The following is a 24726-nucleotide window of genomic DNA, read 5'->3' as shown; positions in this document are numbered from 1 at the left end:
AGGGAAGTCCGATTTCCGAATCTTCCTGTGTAACGTGAAAGCTTCATTGAAGTCGATTCGGGTTTCCCATGATGCAATGCGGTAAAGAGCCGGCGGGGACATTCAAAACTATGGCAGAAGTTTCGTCGAACTCAGAAGAAGCTGAAAAAGCGTCCAATATTAACAGCGGAGACAATGGGATACAAAGGCGCCTCTCGTTTTCGTCAGAAAAAGATATTAGCACACTGGACACGTGTGACGTCTCAACATTACAAAGTGTTCCTGACAACTCGAGTTCATGCCTACCCTCTGCGGACATCGCCGAGCAGCTCTCACCACAGGCCGTAAACACATGTTTAAAGGTGAAAAATGTCATTGAAATAAAAGATCTCTCTCTTGAATGTCGTCTACATTCTAAACAGCACAATGTAAAGCACACTGAAGACAAGGAAAACTCCACAACGCCCTCTACAACCATCACTACAGGTAGGAAATGCTAGGACAACCGGTGTGTCCTCATTTATTCGCAACGGGAAGCATTATAGCAAAGAAGATGAGTATGAAGCATCGGCTGTTGCATTGTAAAAACAAACTCTATTTCACAGGGAAATATTACACTTTTTACTTCACCACATTTATTTAACAGCAATAGTTTAAAACTGAAACAATTAGTCCATTAATCGATGGCAACGATGATCAACGAATAGTGGTTTGAAGTCATTTATGAAGCAAAAGCTCCAACCACTGTCTGATTCCAGTATCTTAATGTGTTTGATGGCTTGCAGCTTTTCTATGGTTTTTAATTTTTGTACATGTACATTTTTGTGTTTTTTTAAACATCTGAATATGTTTATTGGTTGCTATTCTCTAGCCCCTCTAGTTTCTTTGGAGATAGTTTTTTTTAAAGGTCAACATTCACATTAAGATCAACACAGAAAAATATGATTCTTTGATTAAACTAATCAGCATTATAGAAAGTAGTTCAAATTAGCCTTCACCTTGACTAGTTGCATTAAAATGCTGCTTACACTTTAAAGAATCAGTTATTTTAATCCAGTAGTACAATATATGACTCTGAAAAGAACGATTCTGAATTATGAGTACTTTTGTTTTGATGCATTGAATACATTTTGCTGATAATATGTATATACTTCTTTTGCTTAAGCAAAAGGATAATTGTAATTCTTCTACCACAGCCAGACAGTAGTAATATTTGAGGTTTAATAGGAAAACGGGGACAATGGCTTCATTGGGAAACTGGCCTTGCTAGATTTCATTAACATTTAACCAGCTAAATTTGAGCCAGACAGATCCCTTGCTCATTTTAATGACATTACTCTGGTCCATGTTTGGACAGAAAATACCCAAGGAGAAGACACTTCTGGTCAGAGAAGTTTGCCAGATTCCAATGTGACTGCCAGTAAACAACACGGTGACACAGAGGACAGTGATGCTGAGGTGGTGAGAAGAGCACAGGAGGAAGGCTGTGTGAATGTCGTCTTTCCAGGCACTGTGACTCAGGAGGGCTGCTGCCGCTTCGTCAGCGAGATCCTCAAGTGCATTCTCTATCAGAGACAGCAACTACCCATGACATATGACCAGCTGGTGTATTCCCAAAAGAAACAACAGGCCTCAATGCAGGTGATTTGGAAATATTATAGTACTGCAAATCAAATGTTCATAAACAAAGAAATGTTGTTGATTTGAGTTAAACTAAGTGTTTGATGAATGTTTTGCTTTTCAGGACAAAGACATGGTGAGTCGGAGGCCGGTGAAGTCTGCAGACATGGATTGGCGGAAGTGTCAGCAAACCCTTCAGGAGCTAGAGGAAGTGCTGCAGCAGCTGGAGGTGCTATTTTCCCTTAGCAGGGTGCCCCGTGTGCTGCTCCTACTGGGTGGCTCCCTCATCCTGCCCAAAGAGCTGTATGAGATCAACATGGAGGCGCTGGTGTTGGCTGGTGGAGATCAGTGTCTACGGGTATCCTCATGCCTAAGGCAGCTTTTCCGCACTCTTTTTGTGGCTGACCTTTTGTCTGACACCAGACCTGTTCGGTTAATGTCCACCACAGTCTTAGTGCTGGCTCACAGGGATTGTGGCGTAGGTTGGTTTCGCCCAAAACTACAATTTAAAGTACCAGCTCGTGTTAAGAACAAAGTTATTGCTCTGTCTACTGATCCCAGCACTTTTGAGGAACCAAGAGCAGAGGGGTCAGAGTGGCAGGATTATGTGTGGTTTCAGGCACCCATGACTATCAAGGGCTTCAGCAACTAACCCATAAAGTTGGGGAGTGCACAGTAGAGATTGGAGGTCTCTTTCTGTACCACAGTGAAATTTTAATGGCAGTACAAGTGAATCTTGAACTGTATATATTTTAATGAATTATGAGTTTCATTTTTACTACTTGTGATTAAAAGTATGTAGATTCAAACAATAGTGGCTTTATTGACACAAGCAGTATGGCGTATTATCCTTTTTTTTTTATCATCTAAAATTTTGGGAAACTGTTCTGAAGATGCTTTGTTGGCACGTATTGAAATCTGTTTTGAGAACATAGTTTCTTATTTATATTTATAAAGAATGTTTTACATAAAATATCACTCATTACTAAGCACATTAAACACAACAACACACAATATTGGTGTAATATATTTTTAATGAACATAAATTGAGAGGTTTGATGCATTATATTACTTTCTTTAATCCACCCTGTGGACACATTGGACAGGATCATCTTTGTGTATGTTTAGAAAACCTTAGACTTTAATGATTTCAGCAGTGTAGGCACATCAAGCAATAAGAAGAATTGTAGTGTGAGAGAGATGATAGAAACAAGAATTTGTATACATGTCCCATTTGGAGTGATCACTAAAAATCAAACAACAGCAATCATAAAAGATGTGTATAAGAGACAGAAGAAGAATTGTAGTGTGAGAGAGATGATAGAAACAAGAATTTGTATACATGTCCCATTTGGAGTGATCACTAAAAATCAAACAACAGCAATCATAAAAGATGTGTATAAGAGACAGAAGAAGAATTGTAGTGTGAGAGAGATGATAGAAACAAGAATTTGTATACATGTCCCATTTGGAGTGATCACTAAAAATCAAACAACAGCAATCATAAAAGATGTGTATAAGAGACAGAAGAAGAATTGTAGTGTGAGAGAGATGATAGAAACAAGAATTTGTATACATGTCCCATTTGGAGTGATCACTAAAAATCAAACAACAGCAATCATAAAAGATGTGTATAAGAGACAGAAGAAGAATTGTAGTGTGAGAGAGATGATAGAAACAAGAATTTGTATACATGTCCCATTTGGAGTGATCACTAAAAATCAAACAACAGCAATCATAAAAGATGTGTATAAGAGACAGAACTAACCCCATATAATTTCTATGATGATAATACTAGAAGGGTGAGAAGGAACGCCTTCTTGTACCTCTCCAGTCCACCATCGGCCAGATCTCTGTTCCCAAGATCAGTCCAGGTGGAGAATTTCTCCAGAATGTAGGCAGCCAGACCCACAGGAGAGTCATTAACTCCACAACCTGTGAACACCATTTAAACTATATTAACAGCTGAAATAATAATGAGACCACAAAATATTTGTAACACTTGGATTTTTTTAGGTAGCTTCTCATAAAAAGCTTTGAAAAACAGTGAGTTTGTTTTTAATCCATCAGCAATGTCAATATGATGATCAGAATCAGTGAGTTTATTTCCTGGGTATGTATGTCCCTACCTGCAGTGTCTGGTTTAGTGGCCTGAATGTGAAGGTAGCCTGTTTCCCTCAGGATGTCCCAGACATTCTTCTCAAAGAAAGGGAACAACCGGTGGACATCTTCCCGACTGAAGCCCACCAGGAAGGGCAGATAAGGACCAATCATGAGGGACAACAGCACTTTGAACCCCGTACTGGACGAAAACATGTTTAAGTGGAGACCTTTCACGCACCTGGGAAGATAGTTTGTGAAGCAGATTACTAAAAAATATAATTTTTACCTAAGATTATAGACAATTTTAATCTGTATTAAGTATCAATGTATAGCTATAAATGTTTGTGTATTTCTTGTGGTAAAATATCCTTCATTTATTCATGTCTACTGGAATTTGTAGTGTCACTGGTTTTGGTCATTGTTGCACTTTGTACACTGCAAACACTTTCACAACTGATGAATGTCACAATGCTCGCTTTAGAAAACAAGTTGGTAGTGGAAATTCCACTGCAGTGATGACTTGTTTTCAGTAAGGGCTTGTTTTGCTGACTGTCTTACTGAGGCTTCATCTGTGCCATGTTGGTAGTGATGAGGGAGCCCCAGTCTCCTCCCTGCAGATAGAACTGGGAGAAACCTAAACGCTCCATCAGTGTCAGGAAAACTCGGGCAGCAGCGAGACTGTCAAATCCTGAGAAAATACAGGAGGCACATCTGTAGACATCTGTTGCTCAAGCTGACACGCATGTATTTAGAATCACCTACCTTGTTTATGAGGGGCTTCTGAGAAACCGTAGCCAGGAATAGATGGGCATATGACCTCAAAAACAACACCATCCTGGTTCTCTGTGAGAAGTGGCAGAATTCTGTAGAACTCGTAGAAGGAGCCAGGCCAGCCGTGAACGAGCATGAGAGGCAGAACCTTCTGATTCTCACGGTGTGGTGGCCGCACATGGATGAAATGCACATCCAAACCTGAATTAAAGCAAACGCATTGGAAGCACAGAAAAGAAAGAAATAGTGTGTGTGGACTGACAATCCAAATTATTAGGAATTACTGCAAGTAAACCATGTTGATTCAGTGTGAGGCAGGGTGTACCTTCTATTTTAGTTTTGAAGTGTGGATACTTGTTAAGCACTACCACCTGACTTTTCCAGTCAAATTCATGTCTCCAGTAGGAAACCACTTTCTTCAGATAAGTGGAACTGAAACCATAGTGAAAGCCACTATCTTCTAAAGGATCCGTATATCGGGTTCTGTCAATGCGCTCATGAAGGTCCTGTTCAATAAGAGCACAGCTGATTACGTCACATGAACACCTTACTGTCTTATTATTGGAACTTTTATTACTTTTAGTTTGGTAATTAGTGATCAAAGTGTAATTTATAGATAAAAATTACCTCAATCTCTTTATCTGAGGTTTGCACATGAAAGGGGTAGATTTTATCATCCTCTATCAGCGGTTTCTCCTCTGTTCCCCACCACCCTTCACCAAGTGGAATACTTTTGACATGTCTTCTTTGGTGTACTATGTATGCAAGTATCCCGCCTGCTGCCGCAGCTGTCCCTATTACAAGCTGCTGTTGGGCAGCATTCAAGCCAAAGAAAGTTTCCCTGCAAAGTGTAGAAAAATTAGATCAAATAATTGCAGATAATTACAGCTCTGATCTCACCACAAAGATTTTAATCCTGATAAAATTAAAGTGTTAGTGGTAAAAGTCTACTTACTTCAAAACCTGCAGCCTTAGCATTGTGTCCAAAGGTGAGCGCCAACAGGTGTTTTTTTTTTTTTTTAGACCTGCAACAGGACAGAGGTCAAAAATGTTTCATTCACCGCACTGCACTTAAAACGTTGTGTACACGCACGCAAAAATTCATCTATCATGCATTTCAACATACCTTTTTGCTTGTTTTATAGTGTGCCTGTAAAATGTTCTACCAACAGGACTACGGGATTTAGCGGTGTGCAAAATCAACACACACTCGGTTGAGTAGTGAAGTGGAAACCCAAATCAGATATGGGTTTGCCTTGCAGAGATTGTTCATTGACTGCGAGATTACAAGTAGTTTACCTTCTCGCGAGATTTGGCACTTCGAGTGCACAAAAGCGGTTACGTAGTTGTTTATATAATAGGGAGGCGACTGTTTGTCCACGGCAGAGAGTTGAGTCGACAGAGACACAATGTGGAAGCTTGTATTTCCAGTTCTTGCGGCTGTTTTCGCCGTCGGATTAGGTAGTCTTGTGGGGGGGCCTCAAGACATAGATATCAATCAGGAAGGGGCACGAGAAGCCCTGGACTTCGCCGTCGTCCAACACAACAGAGGCACTAACGACCTGTTCCTGAGCCAAGTGGCGAAAGTGGTTAAGGTCCAAAGACAGGTCAGTAACGTTTGATCTGGACTTGTGAGGGTCTACAGACTGTTGTAGGGAAACGGACAGTCACTTGGTAAAGTAAACGTAATCCATCGTATATTTTGGCCTCGGTGTGACAAACAGTTGGGCCGTTACGCCTGTACCCGTTTAAGATTTAATTTCCAGCCCTAAACTGCATGAAGTCACTTTAACATGCGTTTATATGTACAGTGTTATATCTATGCACAGTGTGTACGGATCCTTAAAGCTAAATCAATGGCTGGCAGTGAAGTAACGTCGGCCCGAATACAAACAACATCTCGTTAAATCCCATCTTGTCTGTCAAGCTTTACTATTTGTGTATCTTGTCTGTCTCTACACTATGTCGAGGCAGCTGCAGGTCCCTCCCAGGTTTTTCCAAACAAATAAATGAGCTGGCAACCTACTCTTTAGACACGAATGAAGGCCAATAAAAGGAAGCTGAAAAGAAACACTAATTTAGTTATTTTTGGTATTTGTTGTGCCGTTCGTCGAACTGCAGAAGAGGGTTAACGTGGAGCTACGTCAGATCATTTATGTTGGTGTGAACTTCATTTGACTGACACAAGCTGATAATTGCAAATGTTGGTATTTAAGGTATGTGTTCTGTTAAAGTGAAACTTAATGGCAGGGAAGTCCTGAAGTCTGCTGTAGGATTGCTACAGTGCTTATTATTACGATTTACCATGATCAGTATTTCCAGTAGTTCTCACCCACTTCTCCCTACAGGTGGTTGCTGGCAGCAAGTACATCATAACTGTGAAAATGGGGAAGACCCCCTGCAGAAAGGACAGTGCAAATGAACTGTGTGCCGTCCACACAGACGAGGCACTGGCTCGGGTAATGACAACTGCAGCTTCTGGGGGGAAAATAAATGCCATTTATTTATTTTTTTACATTAGGAGTTATTATACACAATGTTTAAACATCATACAGTAGACTTGCTCTGAAACACTTCAACTGTAGATCACAATGTGTTTCAACAGATTGCGAAATAGCTGCATACTTCCCCTCTGACCAATCAAGCTTTGTTTGTTGTTGTTACCATACAGAGAGGCAGTGGAATGAAACTATAGGGAGTGAATCAGATGGACTTAGCTCACAACTTGCATCTAAAACATCACACCAAAATATGACAATACACCAATCATCTTACATGATTGCATTGGGTGTATAATTAATCCATATGTATTTCTTTGATGACAATTATGATGTTAAACTACATTTATTTTTAACTAGATTTTTAAGTTAAACATATAATTAATTCAACACTTGTTTATTAATAATGATCATGAATTGTTAGTGGAACATATTTATATATTTAAATAAATTAAATAATTTAATGAAATCTTATGTGTTTCCAAAATTTTTCCCCACAGCCTTACCAGTGCACATTTACCGTGTGGAGTCGCCCATGGATCAATGACATCAGGATGCTGGATGAGAAATGCTAGACAGAGAACTATGTGGGAAATCTTGAGTTTTGCAACAGCTGTCTCTCAGTCTTGAGATTTGCAAAATAATTTTAACACAGAAGCAATATGTGTTTTCTTGAAGACCAACCACAAAGTATTAACCTTTCCATTTTTACCCATGCTGTTTCACTGTATGCTAAATTGAATAACCTCTTAAAATCACTATGTTTCAGACTTCAGAATAACCCATGCATTATTGTAATGCAATAAAAGGAGATGTGCTTTATTAATTTCATATACTTTACACATTTGAATTGTTAAATGGTGGTTAAAATGAAATTAAAATTAAAGTAGTACTTAAACATCAATAAATGTGTCCATGTGTCAACTTGTTTTTCAGACCTTACTGTTGGTACATTCATACAAGTGTAAAGTTCAGATGTTGGTCTTAAATGTTACTGTTTTGTTCTATCTCTGTCATCTGACATCGACCAAAATGGTTTGAATGCAGTGAAGGGTATGATTTGGGAAGGAAAAACTACATTTTCATAAGTAGGGTAATTACAACTGTTTTTTTGTTAAAAAGCAAAAAAAAATCTCTTATGTCTTATCGTATTTCATTCATTATTCATTTTTTCAATAACCTTAGTGTAAACTTCCAAGACAGATTTTTACACAAACTATGAGCTGGCATCTGTAACAAAATAATAATAATAAATAATGAATAAATAATTTTTTTCGATCGGGAGAGAGAGATAAATTGTATTTCCTTCCCGTTATGACTTGTAGACGTGGTCGTCTTTACGGATTTTATTTTGAAAGTCCATATGTGTGTATATTTCTAAATATAGCTCTTATTTTTAAATTTCAGACAGGAAGTAACCAACTACTTACTTTGAGCAGACGTGAAACGATAGTATAGGATATGCACAACATGAACGGCGACGACCGACTGTCAATGATTTATAAAGGCTGACCCATTGAAAAAGTTTTATTGGGACACATGAGTTTAAAGGACAGGAGGTAATAAAGTGTGTCAGTCAGGAAGCTCCACTGCCCAAACATGAAGGTCCTACACAAAGATGAGCTGCAGATTGCTGAAGGAGTTCTGCTAAAACACTTACCGAAGAGTTTTAAGGTAAACGACTGCAACCTATTTCAAACAGACTCTTCATTATGGCAGCATTATCCATTGCCTAAACAATTGTACTTCCAATTTTTCCTGTTTTAAGGTCTACGGATTCCTATATGGTATCAACAGAAACAAACCCAGTACACTGGAAATAGTCGTTGATGAGTGGCCTGATTTTAAGGTAATCATTTGCCGACCACATCGAGAGGTGAGTTCACATCCTGTTAGATAATTGTTGCTGTAGCAGACTGAAATTTTAATGTGCCACATGATTGTTGAATTTTGTGCTTACCCCACAGAACAAGCACGCCTTGGAATTTAGGAAAAAGGTGGCATACTACAGCACGGATGAACAGATTTTAAGGAAAATGCTGACAGAGCAGGATGCAGTTGACTGGAGTTCTTCTTTCCTAGTCGGAGGTGAATTTAGAGAACTGCACAGAACAAGTGGTTTAATATTCAGTCATGATGGGACTTGACGACAACACAGGTTCATTGTTGGTGTGTAACTCAATACATGTAGCTATATATATTTACCCAAGAGATGTCCTGTCCTAGAACTGTACTTTATCGTAGTATTTGTATTTCATGCCATACAGTTCAGCGGTAAAGATTGTACCTTTTACTTCACTACCGGTAAATAACAGCTGTAGTTACTACTTTATTACAAGATTTTGCACTGGAATCATCTAGAATGGTAAGCTTATAAAATACGATGCATTATTTTAACTGTAAAGTGATAGTTATAAATAATGCATTAGTTATAATAATGTATATAACATAATATTTAATAGTTTAATATTCATAGGGACCATTTTTCTGCATTGAGTACTTTTATTTTTGCTACCTTAAGTACATTTAACAACAATATTGTTTATATTTTCCATTTTCATGCAGGTCTTTAACAGTAATGGAGTGTTTTTGCAGTATGGTTTTGCTATATTTTTACTGAGTTAGAGATGTGAATATTTCCTTCACTACTAGTGCAACCCCTTGCAGAGACTATATAGAATAGCATTAACATGTGAATCATTTTTGTCCCACAGGTTTGGACATTTCCCATGCCGCCATGCTCAAAGAAGTGTCTTCTGAAAGAGAGGTTAATAACAGATGCTTTACTTTGGTGAATCTTCTGTATTTGCCAGACAGCAGCCATGTTCTCGTGCCAAAAGTGGACAGGTATGTTCAGATAATTAAAATGCACTTGAAAGGATATACTTGAATCTGCATCAGAGAAAAGTAAAATATTTTTTCTCATCTCAGATGCAATAATGTGTGAATAATGTTTTTCTCTATAGTGAGCTTGAATCAAGGATTTCATCTCTGAACCTTTCCCATGTTGACGTGGTGAATAAAACCTGGAAGTTTGGAGGGGATGAGCAAGGTTACAATACCATTAAAAACCTCATCAGCAACTTCCCGTCATGCTGCATCACTGATGACCAGGGTCAGCCCGTGTCCTGGATTCTGGTGTATGATTACTGTGCCATGGGGATGTTGTACACTCTGCCAGAGCACAGAGGAAAAGGCTACGCCAAAGTCCTGGTAGGCACCATGGCCAAAAGACTCCATGCTGAGGGCTACCCAGTCTACTGCTTCATAGAGGAGGATAATGTGGTCTCCTACAGACTCTTTAAAAACCTGGGCTTCACTGAGGACCCCTCATACAGGGCGGCATGGTTTGAATTCAACTTTTGATTTTGTAACTGCCGTGAAGTTTAAGATGGATGGATGAATGGATAAAAATATGGATGACGTGTAATGTAACCAAAATTAAAGGTAATTAATAACACTAGTCTGTCATTGCTGTGACACAAGTTTTCTTTGCTTGCACATTTTAAACATTTTAAAGTAATTGTAATCTTATTGGTCATATATTGATAGTGCATTGTCGCATTTTAATATGTGCTATTACAGAGTCCAAATTTTACAGGCTCTCCAAATCAGATAGATAGATAGATAGATAGATAGATAGATAGATAGATAGATAGATAGATAGATAGATAGATAGATAGATAGATAGATAGATAGATAGATAGATTGATTGATTATTGGAGAAAAGACATCAGTAATTACATTGAATGAAGATAATCGCCTTTTTAATAATGACAAATAATGTCGAAAAATGTTGACAAATCTGGAAAGGGTCTACAATATTTTGACGTGGTGGTGAACTAGAATAAGCATTAGAAAATATGGAGGAGACTTTCTTCCCCTCTTCAAGTTTGCCTTCAACTCACGTGACGAAAGTGCTGTTTCTTACAGGAGCAGACTTCCATGATCGATCCTCCAATCCATGAACTGGTCTTCTTAAGTGCTTCTTCTTGATATTTCATACTGAAGAAATATCACCAAACATTACGAACCATGGAGCTGACTGGGGAGCAGCTGAAAACGGCAGAGACCCTGTTGAAAAGATATTTACCGCGGTCACAGCCGGCGTGCAAACTCGTACAATATTGTAAACAGACTAATGCAAATCGATGATCGCTACAATTGACTTTTATGTCGTCGGCGTCACTTTTGAAAGTACACTGCCTCACTAATAACTGATCAAACTATTAGTTGTATTAGTTGTATATGTAAGTTATTTGTTTCATTTTTAAGGTTTACGGTACTTTGGTCCTCAGAAACAGAGTCAGATCAGACCCTGTAAAGGTTTTAGTGGACAGATGGCCAGAGTTCAATGTTATCCTCTGCAAACCACAATATGAACAGGTAACTGTATATGTGTATTAAAAATAATATATATACTGTATATCCTTCCTCTGTATGTCTGCGTACAGTATCTTATCTCATTTTTCTTACAGGAGGGTGATCTCTTCAAAGACGTACTGGTTTTTGCAAACGATGAAGTTATGCTCAAGGAAACCATAAGGAAGTCGTCTGTTATTGATTGGACCTTGTTCCTTTGTGTTGGTAATGGAAAGCACTTTTGTTGTTCTCACCGTTTCTCCAATAGTAACGGAAGTAAGTTCATTTAATTCTTATTTTGTTCCTTTCTTTGCACATTGCTCTTCGATAACGGCTTTATATGGTAATTGAAATACTACCATGTCATTAATACACTAATCTTTGCACTCCCATTATTCAGCTCTATTTTTTTAATGAAGGAATTTTCCATTAAATGATAATTCCTTCAAAACGTAATGACAAGATATAAAGGAAAGGAAGTTACATAACCCAGATATCTGATAGTAGATCTTGATTTTTGTACTGCAGCCATTAATATAAAAATATAGCTGTGTTTTGAACTTAAACCTATTATTTCATTGTGTTCAAAGTCCTCCCATTGTTGGTGGCATATCATTTAGTGATCCAAGACAGATATGACATAATTTTATTTCATATTCCTACACCACAAAAGCTTATGAGGGCAAAGATCAGTAAAAGCAAAGCACTGGGGAATAAAACAGGTAAATAAGAAAGGAAGAAATTAGGAGAAAAGAGGTCATGATTGAGGATTCATATCATAAGGGAACAGAAAACCTTTATTCCAAGATGGCTATGTAAAACAATATTTATTAACTTTTTGTTATATCATAGCAACAATATTACTTGATCTTTTTGTTACAAATATATCACCCTTTGCACATTTAAGGTTTCAAAGCAAGGTGGAAATAATTTCTGACACCGGAATTTCTAATCCTGTTTAAATACAGCATACAGTTTCTCAGTAGGCTACTCAAAAGAAATACGAATAGTACATTAAGTTTCACACATTGGTTAATACCTTTTCCATTAAAAAAAAAAAGAAGAAACTTTTTTTCCTTCTGTCCAAGGAATTGATCTTCGCCATGCAGAGATATTCACAGCTGTGGCATCAGAAAAAAACGCACCCAGCAAAAAAAGGGCCGTGTGTCACATGATGATTCTAGAGGATGTATCCAAGCTTCCCTCTCTAGACAGGTAAAGCCTGTCCATACAGCTATATCTTAATTCTAGTGCGAGTCAAAACCATTATTTCAAGGTTTGATAGGTCCTTAATAATACAGGATTCTGCTCTTTCTCCTCTCTGTTCAGCATCAACCCAGGGATCTGCCTAAGTTGTCTGGATGAATCTCACATTGGCTTAGTGAATCAGACATGGAAGTTTGGAAAGAATGAGGCTGCTATGAGGATGATGCACAACATGACTGCAAACTTCCCCTCCTGCTGTGTGCTGGATGCAGAGAGAAAGCCTGTGTCCTGGATCCTGACCTATTCGTCGTGTGCCATGGGGATGTTGTACACTCTGCCAGAGCACAGAGGGAAAGGCTACGCCAAAGTCCTGGTCGGCACCATGGCCAGAAGACTCCTTGCTGAGGGCTACCCAGTCTACTGCTTCATAGAGGAGGAGAACACGGTCTCCTACAGGCTCTTTAAAAACTTGGGCTTTACTGAAAATCCCTCGTACAGGGAAACCTGGTTTGCATTCAATTATATTTAGATATTTCAATGAAGGCTAATATTGAAGTGCAGGTTTCTAATTAACTAGGCCCATATATTAACAAGTAAGATCCAGAATGTGAGCTAATTAATTTGCATTTGTAGCACAGAAAAGGGCTGTGATGAAATGAAAATGCTAGTGAAAAATGAGGGTAAAAAAGCTCCTACTGCATTGGAGCATGTTACACTTTCACTCCAGGTTCAGTCGCCTTGAACTGAAAAAACCTGCTCAGTGGACATGCCTTTGCAGATGTCTTTTCAAACATCTCATCTCTTTTCTGAAAAAGCACTTGACACATGACTGGGTCTGAAATGAAAAGAAGAAATCTTAATGTAAATTATGTACCTATTTATTACCCTATGTTTAAGAAAGGGGAAATAGTGGGCAATTTTAGTCAAAAGATTATTTATTATCCAGACTGCTCTGGTGCTGGGAGCAAATTAAATTAAAACTTGTGGTATATATGGTTTATAAAAGGTCAAATATAATGAGAAATTGCAGTAACAAGTAACTATAGTGACTCCAAACTACTACCTCGTTAATCAACTGTTAGTTTGATTTGAAATTCCTCTTGATTCATCAAATTATTTGTCAACTAAACATTTTAGTTTCACTAGTTCATGAAGGAGCAAAGTGGAAATGGAATTGTAATTATTTTGAAAGGAATAGGAAAAAACTGTTCTAAATGCGTCACCTCTGTTCTGTGAACTCTTCAAGGCGTAGCAACCAAGTTTTCCAGTACTCTAGCATCAGCTCTGAGCTCAGCTGATGAGCGTGGGCAGGTGAACCGTCTTTGTAGGCCACGACAATGAGCCCATTTTCAACCTGCAGTGAGAAGAGATCAGTTGCTTATGAAGTTTTGCCTATGTGTGACACACAGTGGCAGAAAGAGTTATCACTAAGACTGATGATTACTTTTCTATAATCTATCCTATAAGTTAGGAATCTGACTTCAGGCTGAGAGACAGTTCTACAATCTGGGTGAAAATCAGTGAAGTAGAAGGTCACCACAACATTTATCTCAATAGAACACCTGGTATTTGTAGTTGTCGTCACTATTCAAAGCTCCAGCGTAGGCTGCCACTTGAATAGGGTTGTCATATGTGTTTCTCAGGAATGGTTTGGGCTTTTCTGAAGTCTTCCAGTCAATAACGCACAGTACGCCTCTGTGGACAAAAACAGGCAGAGTGTAGTGAATGTTGTATGAAAAGTCAAGTCTCGTACGGAAAATGCACAGTCTACCTGTGTCTGCAGATTCAGCATATTTACCTGTAGTGAGCAACACAGTCTACAATTCCCAGATAGTTCAGGGTGTCATGTTGTACTGTACTTTCAGTAGCTCTCACTGCAGTGACATCCTCCAGTATGTGAGATATGCTCTCCATGTATCCCTGTACTTCAGGTGGATACTCTGGTGTCTCTGGAGGATGTGTTTCCTCCCATGTTTCACCTGACATCAGAACATCCTCCAAAACGGAATGGAAGATCTTCCCTTGTTTAAATAAATCTGTTTGAAAAACAATATTGGGTCACTTGAGAATCTCACCTGTAAGCACGAATATCAAGAATACACAACTAACACATGATAGTAGCATGTTCAATCATGTTCCAAAACTTACTCTGTGTGTATTCTTTGAAGCCATCCTCTCCAAGCTCTGCGACCATCCTCTTCTTCCATCTCTCCAGGTAGAAGATCTGCTCTGGGGAAAGCGTCTGCTGAAGTATGCGGCTCACACTCGGTACGATAGTCCTTCCTGGGCTCCTGTCAAACAAAATCCGGACTGGAAGTCCTGACTCAGGCTCCTCCGTTTCGAGAGTCTTTTCACAGTTTAAGAAGGGATGAAAGGTTCTAGGTTCTCTCATCTCTGGTCTTGAGGAGGGTGTTTGCCCTTTGACGATAGGTCCATAAATGTGGTCGTCTTCCGCTTGGAGGGTCTCTGGGGTTTGGGAACTGACCCTGGAGGACATGACAGACTTCAAAAGAGAAGAGTAGCGCTCACTGTTCGATGGGCTGTATGGGCTGTTTCGTTTGGGGTATCTTAGGCAATGACAGGCAAGTGACAAGTTCCTCACAAGGAGGGAGGTGCACTGAGGGACCATGCTGCCTCCAACAGACACCACGAGTTTAAGAATGAACATTCAGGCGGCTTTCACTCAACACACTTGAAATATGAAAAATAATAACTTATCAACTAGCTAACTACGTATAACAAAAGCAGTTTCGATGTTCTTACAGTACATTACTGCAACGGTCCATGCCCCAACATGTCCCAGAGTAACTCGTCCAAATGCACACAACTGTTTCTAAACGACGCGCCTTTTTGGTTGCACAAACTTCCGTACCTGGAAATTGAAGTTCCGGGTGGATTCATGACTGTATTTGAAACAGTAGAAACTACATTACCCATAAGGTGCAGTGTATCATTGAAATACATCCGTATGGTCATTGCCTAGGCGGCGGGGTTTAGTTTAGTTACTTTCATTTACTTTTTTTGCTCCTAACAACTCATCTGTTTGTTAACGGAAACAAACGGTCACATTACCATTTAAAAACAAGTTATCATAAAGATCATAATATGTCAATCCAAAGGGTACAAAAATGTGATATGACTGATTGGGATAAAACCCAATCGTAGCTTTAGCAAATTTGACATTGTCCAGTCAAATTCACTGTAGGCGGGATTTAATCTTTCATCACCAGGATGGGGGCGAAAAAAGCGATTTGACAGCTCGTCAGGCAGCTAACCATTCCGCGGAGGAAGAGCTTCCTGCATATAGTTTTGTTATTTGGGTTGTTGGCCTGTTCTTGCCATTCCGTCGATTTCAGCCCCATCATGACATCCACCTTAGACGAAAACAGCAAGGAAAAGGTAAAGTAAATGGGTCTTGACATATAAACTGCACCAAAAGTCAGCCCTAGTAGCATAAAGGTTGCTAACAATAACGGTTGCTTTCTGGCAAGTTATTACCGCTAACTTTTCTGCCTACACAACGCTAGCCTCTGGCTAAAGCTAGCTAACGTTTTATCGGTACAGCTATCAATAGGTGTGTTACCGTAAACGTTAATGTTAACTGAGTAGTGTCAGTCTGCATGTATGCAAACAAGTGTTGTTTGCTAACGTTACCTAACTTACTGGACGTGTTTAAACGTGTCACAGTTAAGGTCAATTGTTCACTGAAACATAACGTTAAAGTTACAGAAAACTAACATGGCTTGTATAACATTGAGGTGTCTCTTAAACTACGTTGTTACTCCATTAAACTACTGTATTGCAGAGCTTTGCAGCACTCTGGCCTGTGACAGCTTAGTGGACTGAGCTAAAATTATTAGCATTCTAACCAATGTTAAGACAAGTTAACTATAACATGACCTTAATTTGATTTAGCAGTTTTAAAGACTTCAACTTTGTGGCCATTTTGGAGTATATTGCCAAAGGTGCTTTTGAGCTTAATTGTTATACTGGGACGAGTTTCTTAAATTTTGTCCATCCCTTGTCTGTCAATGAGATATCAACACCTCTCTAACACAGTTACAATAAAATCTGCACAGTATAACCTTCATGGTGGTTGTACCCATTAAAATGGCAACTGAATGTAAGGTTTGCCCTTTACCCAGCAAGAGAGTAAATAGTAAAGATTATATTTATTTCTTATGTCATAATATAACAGATCAACTAGGGTGTGTAGACTAGCTCTAACTGCCAAAGGACTAGAGGCTCTACTTACTGTTAGATCCAATACTTAACTCCATCCAGACATTTTACCCAGCAACACACAGGCACCTGAAGCTCTAAACTCATGGAAGAATTATTTTCAGTGCTGCAGTTTTGTGCATTTCAGAATTCTGAGGGCCACTGTGCAAGTTAGGATTTCTTTTTTAAAGTTTTTATGAGATCCTAGGATTGAGACTGAGTTCTGTGATTTGAGACTGTTCATGGTCTGATATGTTTTCCTTTTGTACTTTCTAACTGTCAGTATTGTAGATGCTAACACAACTTTCCTATGAACTGTCTTGTCAAGCTAGGAAAGACTCCAGTCACTGAGGATTTGTATTGCTGCCTTACTGGCTAAGATTTTGCTGATACTGTTACATCTGTGAAATATGAATACTGACCTATAATTATAGAACCAATATTCAAAATGCCGTAGTTGCAAGCTGAGAATAGTGTTTTGGCTACATGCAATCCCACTTTTACATGGGATTCCACAGAAACACCAAGGCAAACAAGAGCCAAGTCTGTAGATAAACTGTCAAATCAAATCAAACCAGTGAATCAAATGGCATTCATGATATAGTCCAGAATGATGACTAGATGAGAGACCTGTTGGATATTTCTGAAGAACAATTGTATATGAGATGGGATATTTTTTGTCTTTACACATAAGAATCTTTTGGATAACCCTGATTTATTCTTTCTCTTTAGATGCGCTCTGTGTCTGTGGATCTAAACAACGATGCCTCTCTTCTCATTGACATTCCTGATGCACTCTGTGAAAGGGACAAAGTCAAGTTCACTGTCCATACAAAAGTAAAGAGTTGTTTGTACCCTTCCACCAAACCCTACTAGTAATCTTAAAAATATTTCTAAGGGTATTTGCTGATATGTTGAAAGTTTTCCTTACAAAATTCTATTCATGTAACTCTGTTCCCAGACCACTCTTAGCTCTTTCCAGAAGCCAGAGTTCTCTGTTCCTAGGCAGCATGAAGACTTCATCTGGCTACATGACACTCTGGTTGAGACAGAGGACTACGCTGGCCTGATAGTGAGTTGGACTACTTGCAGACATGACTTGCAGATGTAAACAGAGGCCATAATACCACTATTTGTCTTTGGTGTCTGTGCACTCACTGAAGAAAGGAGAAGTTAAAAGACAGCCACACAGTTTTTTTGCTCTGCGTATATTCCAAAAGAATCAAGCAGTTATCCTTTTGAAACTTATTTTTCCAAATTTATAATTGTACATTACACATTAAGGCCTTTTAACCTGTCATTAATCTTTAAAGTAATTTATATCCTGCTTTACCTTTCATAGATTCCCCCAGCACCCCCAAAGCCTGACTTTGAGAGCCCAAGAGAAAAGATGCACAAACTGGGGGAAGGTGAAGCCACTATGACCAAAGAGGAGTATGCTAAAATGAAGCAGGAGCTGGAGGCGTGAGTGTGATGCTCAAAAACAAAATATAAATAAATTGTATTCTATCCTTTAGATAATGTACTGTTACAAAAGCTGCTTCATCTGTATAATCCATGGTCTTTTCTTTTCTTTTCAGTGAATACCTGGCTGTTTTCAAGAAGACTGTCCAAGTGCACGAAATCTTCCTGCAGAGATTGTCCTCTCACCCCATTTTAAGCAAAGACAGAAACTTCCAGATTTTCTTAGAGTATGACCAGGATGTGAGTTCCTCATAATGCTGACTTCCTTTCCCCCGAGTTGTCTGTTGGAAAGAGAGGAAGTAGAGTTTACTGGACACTTGTGACACATGGCTTACATCCTGCTGTGATCAGCAGTTATGCTTATCAATGTACTCTTTGTCAGTCAGTAGCAGTGGTGTTTGTTTGCAGAACTCAGCTAAGAGTTAACACTTTATATATTTAGGTAGCAGTGTGATAAAAGAGCACAGGCCACATGTATTTGTGGAGCATACTGTGACACATAATGATAAAAAAAAAAAAAAAGAACCAATAACACAAGCACAAATGTTACTGAAGTTGCAGTCACAGAAAAAAGTTTTAACAAATAAATCCTCTTCCTCTCATGGATTTCATATCTATCCTTTCTGAATTCTGTCATTTTAGCTGAGTGTGAGAAGAAAGAATGCCAAGGAAATGTTTGGAGGATTCTTTAAAAACATGGTGAAGTCAGCTGATGAGGTCCTTATCTCAGGAGTAAAGGTGTGGCTTCTGCATGATCTGTTCACAGAATTTGTATGACAGCATTACATTTGCAGTTTTGCAGCCCCTTCCACAATAACCTTTGCTTCTGTGTTTTTTTCCCACACAGGAAGTCGATGACTTTTTTGAGCAGGAGAAGACATTCCTGCTTGACTACTACAGCAAGATAAAAGATTCCACTGCTAAAGCAGAGAAAATGACCCGTGCCCACAAAAGTATTAAAGACATTTTTACATTTACCCTATTGAACTCGACTTTGAGTTGTACAAAACTCTTCAAACTGAACCTAACATAAGGAGATCTGTGATGTTGGAATGAATTAATTCATATTTGGAATTTTGTTTAGTTTTGATTGATAATTCCTGTTATTACAGATATTGCGGATGATTATATTCACATCTCTGCCACTCTGAACAGTATCTCTGGGGACGATAGTACAGCAAATAAGAAGTGAGTGTAATATGTATAATTTAATGTTTTTTTTGTTTGTTTGTACTTGGTGTTGAAGATTATAAGAAATGTTTTTCATTTGGCCTCGTCTTGTGGAACAAAGTCATTTTCAAGATGTTGGGTTGTGATAATAATTGCATGCTGTTTGTATTCACATACTTCATCATGTCTGTAATTGTTTTCTCAGACACCTGGAGAAGTTGTCAGACCTGTTTGAGAAGCTTAGAGTAAGTAGAATCTCTTTTTAAAGTGTCCTATATCTAATACATTGTCCTGATTTATTAGTACATTATGGTAGCTACTATATGTCTTTATTAATTTCTCTGCAGAAAGTGGAGGGAAGAGTAGCATCTGACCAGGAGCTGAAACTGACAGAGTTGCTAAGATACTACATGAGAGACATCCAGGCTGCTAAGGTGAAACATGTTTATCTTCTGCCTTCATACAAAATTCTCACACTCACAACTATGCTGCTTGTTTATGCAGTTCACACATCACTGTGTTTCAAGCGCAGACATAATAGAACACATTGTAATAACAAATGCTGTGCTATTTATCACAGATCAGGGCTCGGTATTAATCCTTATTAATTTTTATAAATAAATCTGAAATATTGAAGGGTAAAGATAAAGAGAAAATCATTTGCATTAGCAGCAAGCCAGCTATTTTACAATCATCATATTATGAGAGATATTCATTTTTGTTATGTTCAGCATGAGACCCAAATTAGTATTTATTCAAATTTGAATATTGCATTTGAGGAGCAGTAAGAAACCCTGGTATACAAGACAGAAGTGCATGTATTTTTCGATGACTGTTATTTCCAGTTCAGCACATCTTCTGTTAAAATCTGTCTTTTGCAAACATGAAATTAGATGTTGAGCTCAGTGGATTGGTAGTTGTAGTACTTCAAATTGCAATTTCTCTTTAAGCTCCCCATTCTTTTATTTCTCATTTTTAATTATCTGAATTGTGTCTGTTAGGACCTTTTGTACAGGCGAGCTCGGGCATTAGCTGACTATGAGAACTCTAACAAGGCTTTGGATAAGGCCCGACTGAAAAGCAAGGACATACCCCAGGCAGAGGAGCACCAGCAGCACTGCCTGCAGAAATTTGACAGGCTTTCAGAGTCTGGGAAGAAAGGTTTGTGCATCCATTCTGTACTTGTTTCTTTCTGTGTAAATGGTATGCACTACGTGAGTCCTTTTTATACTGCATAATGTTTTCCTCATAGAGCTCACCGGTTTCAAGGGCAGGCGTGTTGTGGCCTTCAGGAAGAACCTCATAGAGATGGCTGAGCTGGAGATAAAACATGCCAAGGTGAGCAGCACAAAGAGACAGGCAACCGTCCTTAGATCACTTTGTGATATAGTATGTTGACATTTACAGTAATGACTAATACTTTCATCACATTCCTATGGGGACATGCACTCACCAAGCACTTAAGAACACCAAACTAATACTTGGCAGAGCCTCCCTTTGCTCTCAAAACAGCTTCAAGTCGTCATGGCATAGGTTCCACAAGATGTTGGAAAAATTTCTCTAAGATTCTGCTCCATGTTGTCATGATTGCATCACATCATTTCTGCAGATTTGTCAACTGCACATTCATGCTGCCAATTTTCTGTTGTATCTATTAGATTCAGATCTGGGGCCTCATTTATAAAATAGTGCGTTGGATCCATACTAAAAGTGTACATGCGCATAAAAGCCGAAAATGGCATAAGCAAAAAAGTAATCAGATTTATAAAACTGTGCACCTCCACACCGTTTCCCTTTTATAAAGCACAGTCATCTTGAAAATATGCTCGCTTTGGTGAGCCACATGCTCTGCCCAAAACACAATTAACCTTAAATGGTCAATGCAAGTCTCTCCTGAGTATTGATATATATATTGTTCCTGTGCAGAATGGAGACAGTGTTACAAACAAAACAAAGTTTGAGAGGCTAATGGCTGCAACAACCATTAATGCAACAAACAAGACAATTTCTGAGAATAAACAAAGTGATCAGACATGGAGGTGGATGCCTTGAATGATTTGTTGCACACCCATCAGATTGTGGACTGACTAGCAGAGGCACAGAGACAGCATTTTTTAAAGCATCTATAGACTATAGACTTGGCAGATATTGTGATTGTGATATGTTATTGCGATTACAGTTGGAATAGTTGTTCTAGCATTTCATTTTCACTGAAAACAAAAAATGCTGATGTGATTCTTATTGAGTTTTGTACCGAACAATCATGATCCTTTACGTCTGGAGAATATGATTTGTAGGCCAGGGCATCTCTGTAGCAACGCTTATGGTGCTAACAATACACAACAATATTGTGACACATTTTATCTTTATCAGAAAAATTGCTCCTGCGATTTGGATATTGCACTTGGCCGTATTGCGATTTCGATTATTTTTCGATTAATTGTGCAGCCTTACTATATACTATAGACATGTAGTTGATGAAATCACAGGCTAAATATCCACTGGATTTAATTTCAAAATCCAGCTTATCTCCAGTTTCTCTCATTGTCACAGTTGATTGTAAATGCAGGTGGTGTTGTCTGAGACGGCTGTGTTGAGTGCAGCAATTTTACACACAAAATCTGTATGAAAACTAAAATCGTACTTCTACGATATATGCACATTTCTGCATTTTTAATGGCATTTGGTGTTATGTTGGATTTCTGATAATTTAATCAGGTAGGCTAGTGGTTGATGCAAAAAAGACTTAATATGGTCATATGTAATATCGGGCAAAAGGCAACTAAACCTTTCATGAATCTTGCCACATCCTGGCATCATCCGTGCATTTCAACATCCATGGTTGCTCCACAACTGACCATGATTGTCAGTAGCTACAGTCCACCCCTCTCCTCTGCACTCCCAGGGTGGGAAGTGTGATGGTGAGACAGTGTTGATGAAATTATTTGATTTGAGATGTAAGTTGAGTTTACAATTGAAAGGTGCTTATGGAATAGTTATGGCTCACTGGCACAAGCACAAAGAACACTACTGGTACGTTTATGATGAAGTGGATCTAAAAGTAATGTTAAATTCATTTCTACAATCAATTTCTACAATTTCCAAAGTGAGTCACAAGTGAGGGACATCACTAAAGCCTCTTGGCTGACAGGAGTGTAGCCCATCCACCTCAAGGCTCAATATGTTGTACACTCTGAGATGGTTCTCTGCTCACCACAGTTGTAAAGAGTGGTTATATGAGTAACCATAGCCTTTCAGTCAGCTCCAGCCAGTCTGGTCATTCTCCTCTGACCTCTCTCAACAACAAGGGGTTTCTGTCCTCAGAACTGCAGCTCACTGGATGTTTTTTGTTTTTGAGTAAAAACTTTAGAGACTGTTGTGTGTGAAGATCTCAGGAAATCAGTAGTTTCACAATTACTCAAACCAGCCTGGCACCAACAGTTACGTGACAATTAAAGTCATGGAGATCACATTTTTCCCTCACTCTGGTGTAGGATGTGAACAGTAACTGAGTTTCCTGATCTGTATGCATTGTATTGCTGCCACATAATTGGCTGACTGGATAATTGCATGAATAAGCAAGTATACAAGTTTTCCTAATAAAGTGCTTGGTGAGTGTACAAGCATATTCACTGTTTCAAAATCAGGATACCTTTATAACTGACAAATTATAACTGACTGGGTTACAAGTGTGGATGTAGATGTTGTATTTGGCAAGAGATTAGTTGGAATTTAAAGAAAAACATACACCACAATGTAAACAGTTGATTATTTTAAGTCTTAAAACATGAAGAGACAGAAACTCTGTTTAAAAGAGAATACAGTAATAACACTTGGCTAGTCTGGACCCTCTGACAATAATGTGATATATAGTATATAGTTAGGGTTATTAATACTGTTTCCTCCTGTCTCCACAGAACAATGTGACTCTACTGCAGGGATGCATTGATCTGCTCAAGAGCAACTGACATGTTTCCACATGTTCCTTTCCTACCATCACCAAGTGACCAGTCATAACAAATGGAAATCTGGCGTCCCCAGGGCCTTGCATGGACATGAATCTAAGCCCTATCTCTGCTCCCACCCAGGGGTCTGATGCCACTTTAAAACCCTGCACGAGACCAAGTGTCTTGTAAGCAGAATGTCTTCATGTTTACAGAGTCCTTGTCCTCTGGTCTGTGGTCCATCCTTTTCCATTATTTATGGAAGTCACACTCGGTGTGAATGCCTTCAGAGAATGAGGCTGCCAACATTAAGGTCTTCCATATTTTTTCAGCACCGACAGAGGTGACTTCTCTTTTTTGGTAATTTCTTTGATTTCTCATTACTACATTATGCACATAGTAAAAACCTTGCCTTTTTGATCATGTTTCTGCCTCCATAAATTTCGACTCTAACATCCTCCCTATTGTAAATACCTTTTTAAAAAGGCTTAGAGAATGTTTTTTTCCACATAGCCATAATGTAAGTTTTATTTCATATGCTTAATCTGTTGGGGCTTTTACGTTTGCTAATGGAACAGTTTTACAGAAGCAAAACTAGTGCCTGGAAAAAAAAATCCTCATGCTCTGCATTCCTGGGCTCTGAGATTAGTGTGCAACCAAACCAACCCTCTAGTAATGAAACTCATGACTGACTTCGAAGACAAGACAGATGATTTTCATGTGTTCAAAAATAGCTGCACTTCACCTCAGGAATGGACAGTTGGATGAGTCCCAATATTCTTGTTTGTCAGAAGTGGCCTCAGATCCCACAGTTCTCAAAGACGCATGTTAGGTTTACAAATATGGATGAATCATAGAAGATTTCATCAAGAGATTGGTGAGAAGAATAAGTCAAACTAAAGGCTATTTGAGTATTAGCATTTTCATTTAAGTCAACATTAGTAATGGTAATGGTTTTATTTGCACAGGGCACCCATAACACCCCTGCACTACATGTATTATGTTCTCAGCAGCTTCTTCACCCCAACCGATTCATGCTTTCCTTTTCAGTGTGAAATTATTGTTGTTTTTCTTTATTATTTTTTGCCCTAAATTCCTCTTTGTTATTGACAGGCTCTCATGTACAAGACCCAATATATTTGACCAGATCCTCTAAGCTGTTTATTTCAAACAGTCAGAGGAAGGTGCACTAAAAAGATGAAAAATACTTTACAATCGTGACCAGGCTCACTGGAGTGTTAAAATGCATTATAGTTTTTTAAGAAATTGAATGTATTTCTAATGGATTCCAACTGTGTGAATTCTTTACATGATGCTTTTCTTACAGATCATTAGCATTTTATAAATTTGTAATAATGGCATTGAATAAATCCTACTTTCCCAAGTTT

At 38.6% G+C, this 24726-nt stretch overlaps 7 protein-coding genes across 8 annotated transcripts; 5 read left to right on the top strand and 2 right to left on the bottom strand.

Annotated features, from left to right (window-relative positions):
* The first annotated feature begins 68 nt into the window (after positions 1-68).
* On the top strand, positions 69-2874 carry mad2l1bp (MAD2L1 binding protein). The gene is made up of 3 exons (XM_023425900.2): positions 69-465; positions 1337-1620; positions 1724-2874. The coding sequence occupies exons 1-3, from the start codon at positions 69-71 to the stop codon at positions 2249-2251; spliced, it is 1209 nt and encodes a 402-aa protein (XP_023281668.2). The 3' UTR covers positions 2252-2874.
* A 499-nt stretch (positions 2875-3373) lies between these two features.
* ephx5 (epoxide hydrolase 5) lies at positions 3374-5758 on the bottom strand. The gene is made up of 8 exons (XM_023425904.2): positions 5600-5758; positions 5429-5498; positions 5101-5314; positions 4799-4979; positions 4465-4674; positions 4261-4390; positions 3729-3940; positions 3374-3534 (listed from the first exon to the last, which is right to left on the bottom strand). The coding sequence occupies exons 2-8, from the start codon at positions 5449-5451 to the stop codon at positions 3380-3382; spliced, it is 1125 nt and encodes a 374-aa protein (XP_023281672.1). The 5' UTR covers positions 5452-5498; positions 5600-5758; the 3' UTR covers positions 3374-3379.
* Positions 5759-5822: 64 nt separating this feature from the next.
* On the top strand, positions 5823-7879 carry cst3 (cystatin C (amyloid angiopathy and cerebral hemorrhage)). Its single transcript, XM_023425905.2, has 3 exons — positions 5823-6080; positions 6822-6932; positions 7472-7879. Exons 1-3 carry the CDS (start codon positions 5883-5885, stop codon positions 7544-7546), a joined length of 384 nt encoding a protein of 127 aa, XP_023281673.1. The 5' UTR covers positions 5823-5882; the 3' UTR covers positions 7547-7879.
* A 534-nt stretch (positions 7880-8413) lies between these two features.
* On the top strand, positions 8414-10434 carry LOC111669541 (glycine N-acyltransferase-like protein 3). Of its 2 annotated transcripts, none has more exons than XM_023425896.2 (5): positions 8414-8645; positions 8740-8820; positions 8939-9059; positions 9686-9818; positions 9938-10434. In XM_023425896.2, exons 1-5 carry the CDS (start codon positions 8571-8573, stop codon positions 10335-10337), a joined length of 810 nt encoding a protein of 269 aa, XP_023281664.1. In that variant the 5' UTR covers positions 8414-8570; the 3' UTR covers positions 10338-10434. The 2 variants fall into 2 exon arrangements, with proteins under 2 accessions (XP_023281664.1, XP_023281663.1); XM_023425895.2 differs by having other exon boundaries at positions 8417-8645; positions 8740-8847.
* A 572-nt stretch (positions 10435-11006) lies between these two features.
* On the top strand, positions 11007-14590 carry LOC111669390 (glycine N-acyltransferase-like protein 3). The gene is made up of 5 exons (XM_087179188.1): positions 11007-11100; positions 11227-11357; positions 11450-11558; positions 12422-12548; positions 12663-14590. Exons 1-5 carry the CDS (start codon positions 11007-11009, stop codon positions 13066-13068), a joined length of 867 nt encoding a protein of 288 aa, XP_087035314.1. The 3' UTR covers positions 13069-14590.
* mgme1 (mitochondrial genome maintenance exonuclease 1) lies at positions 12113-15385 on the bottom strand. The gene is made up of 5 exons (XM_023425671.2): positions 14688-15385; positions 14338-14575; positions 14102-14234; positions 13763-13893; positions 12113-13374 (listed from the first exon to the last, which is right to left on the bottom strand). Exons 1-5 carry the CDS (start codon positions 15205-15207, stop codon positions 13335-13337), a joined length of 1062 nt encoding a protein of 353 aa, XP_023281439.1. The 5' UTR covers positions 15208-15385; the 3' UTR covers positions 12113-13334.
* A 392-nt stretch (positions 15386-15777) lies between these two features.
* snx5 (sorting nexin 5) lies at positions 15778-24726 on the top strand. Its single transcript, XM_023425897.2, has 13 exons — positions 15778-15938; positions 17493-17597; positions 17722-17832; positions 18103-18224; positions 18341-18464; positions 18867-18962; positions 19072-19177; positions 19337-19412; positions 19600-19639; positions 19742-19828; positions 20396-20555; positions 20647-20732; positions 23312-24726. Exons 1-13 carry the CDS (start codon positions 15903-15905, stop codon positions 23360-23362), a joined length of 1200 nt encoding a protein of 399 aa, XP_023281665.1. The 5' UTR covers positions 15778-15902; the 3' UTR covers positions 23363-24726.

This window comes from Seriola lalandi, unplaced genomic scaffold (genome assembly GCF_002814215.2).
Source record: "Seriola lalandi dorsalis isolate HSWRI2012SDOR001 ecotype SW California unplaced genomic scaffold, Sedor1 jcf7180002054795, whole genome shotgun sequence".
Lineage (NCBI taxonomy): Eukaryota > Metazoa > Chordata > Actinopteri > Carangiformes > Carangidae > Seriola > Seriola lalandi.
Note: the sequence above shows the minus strand (reverse complement) of the source record. Positions and strands in the feature narration are given on the sequence as shown.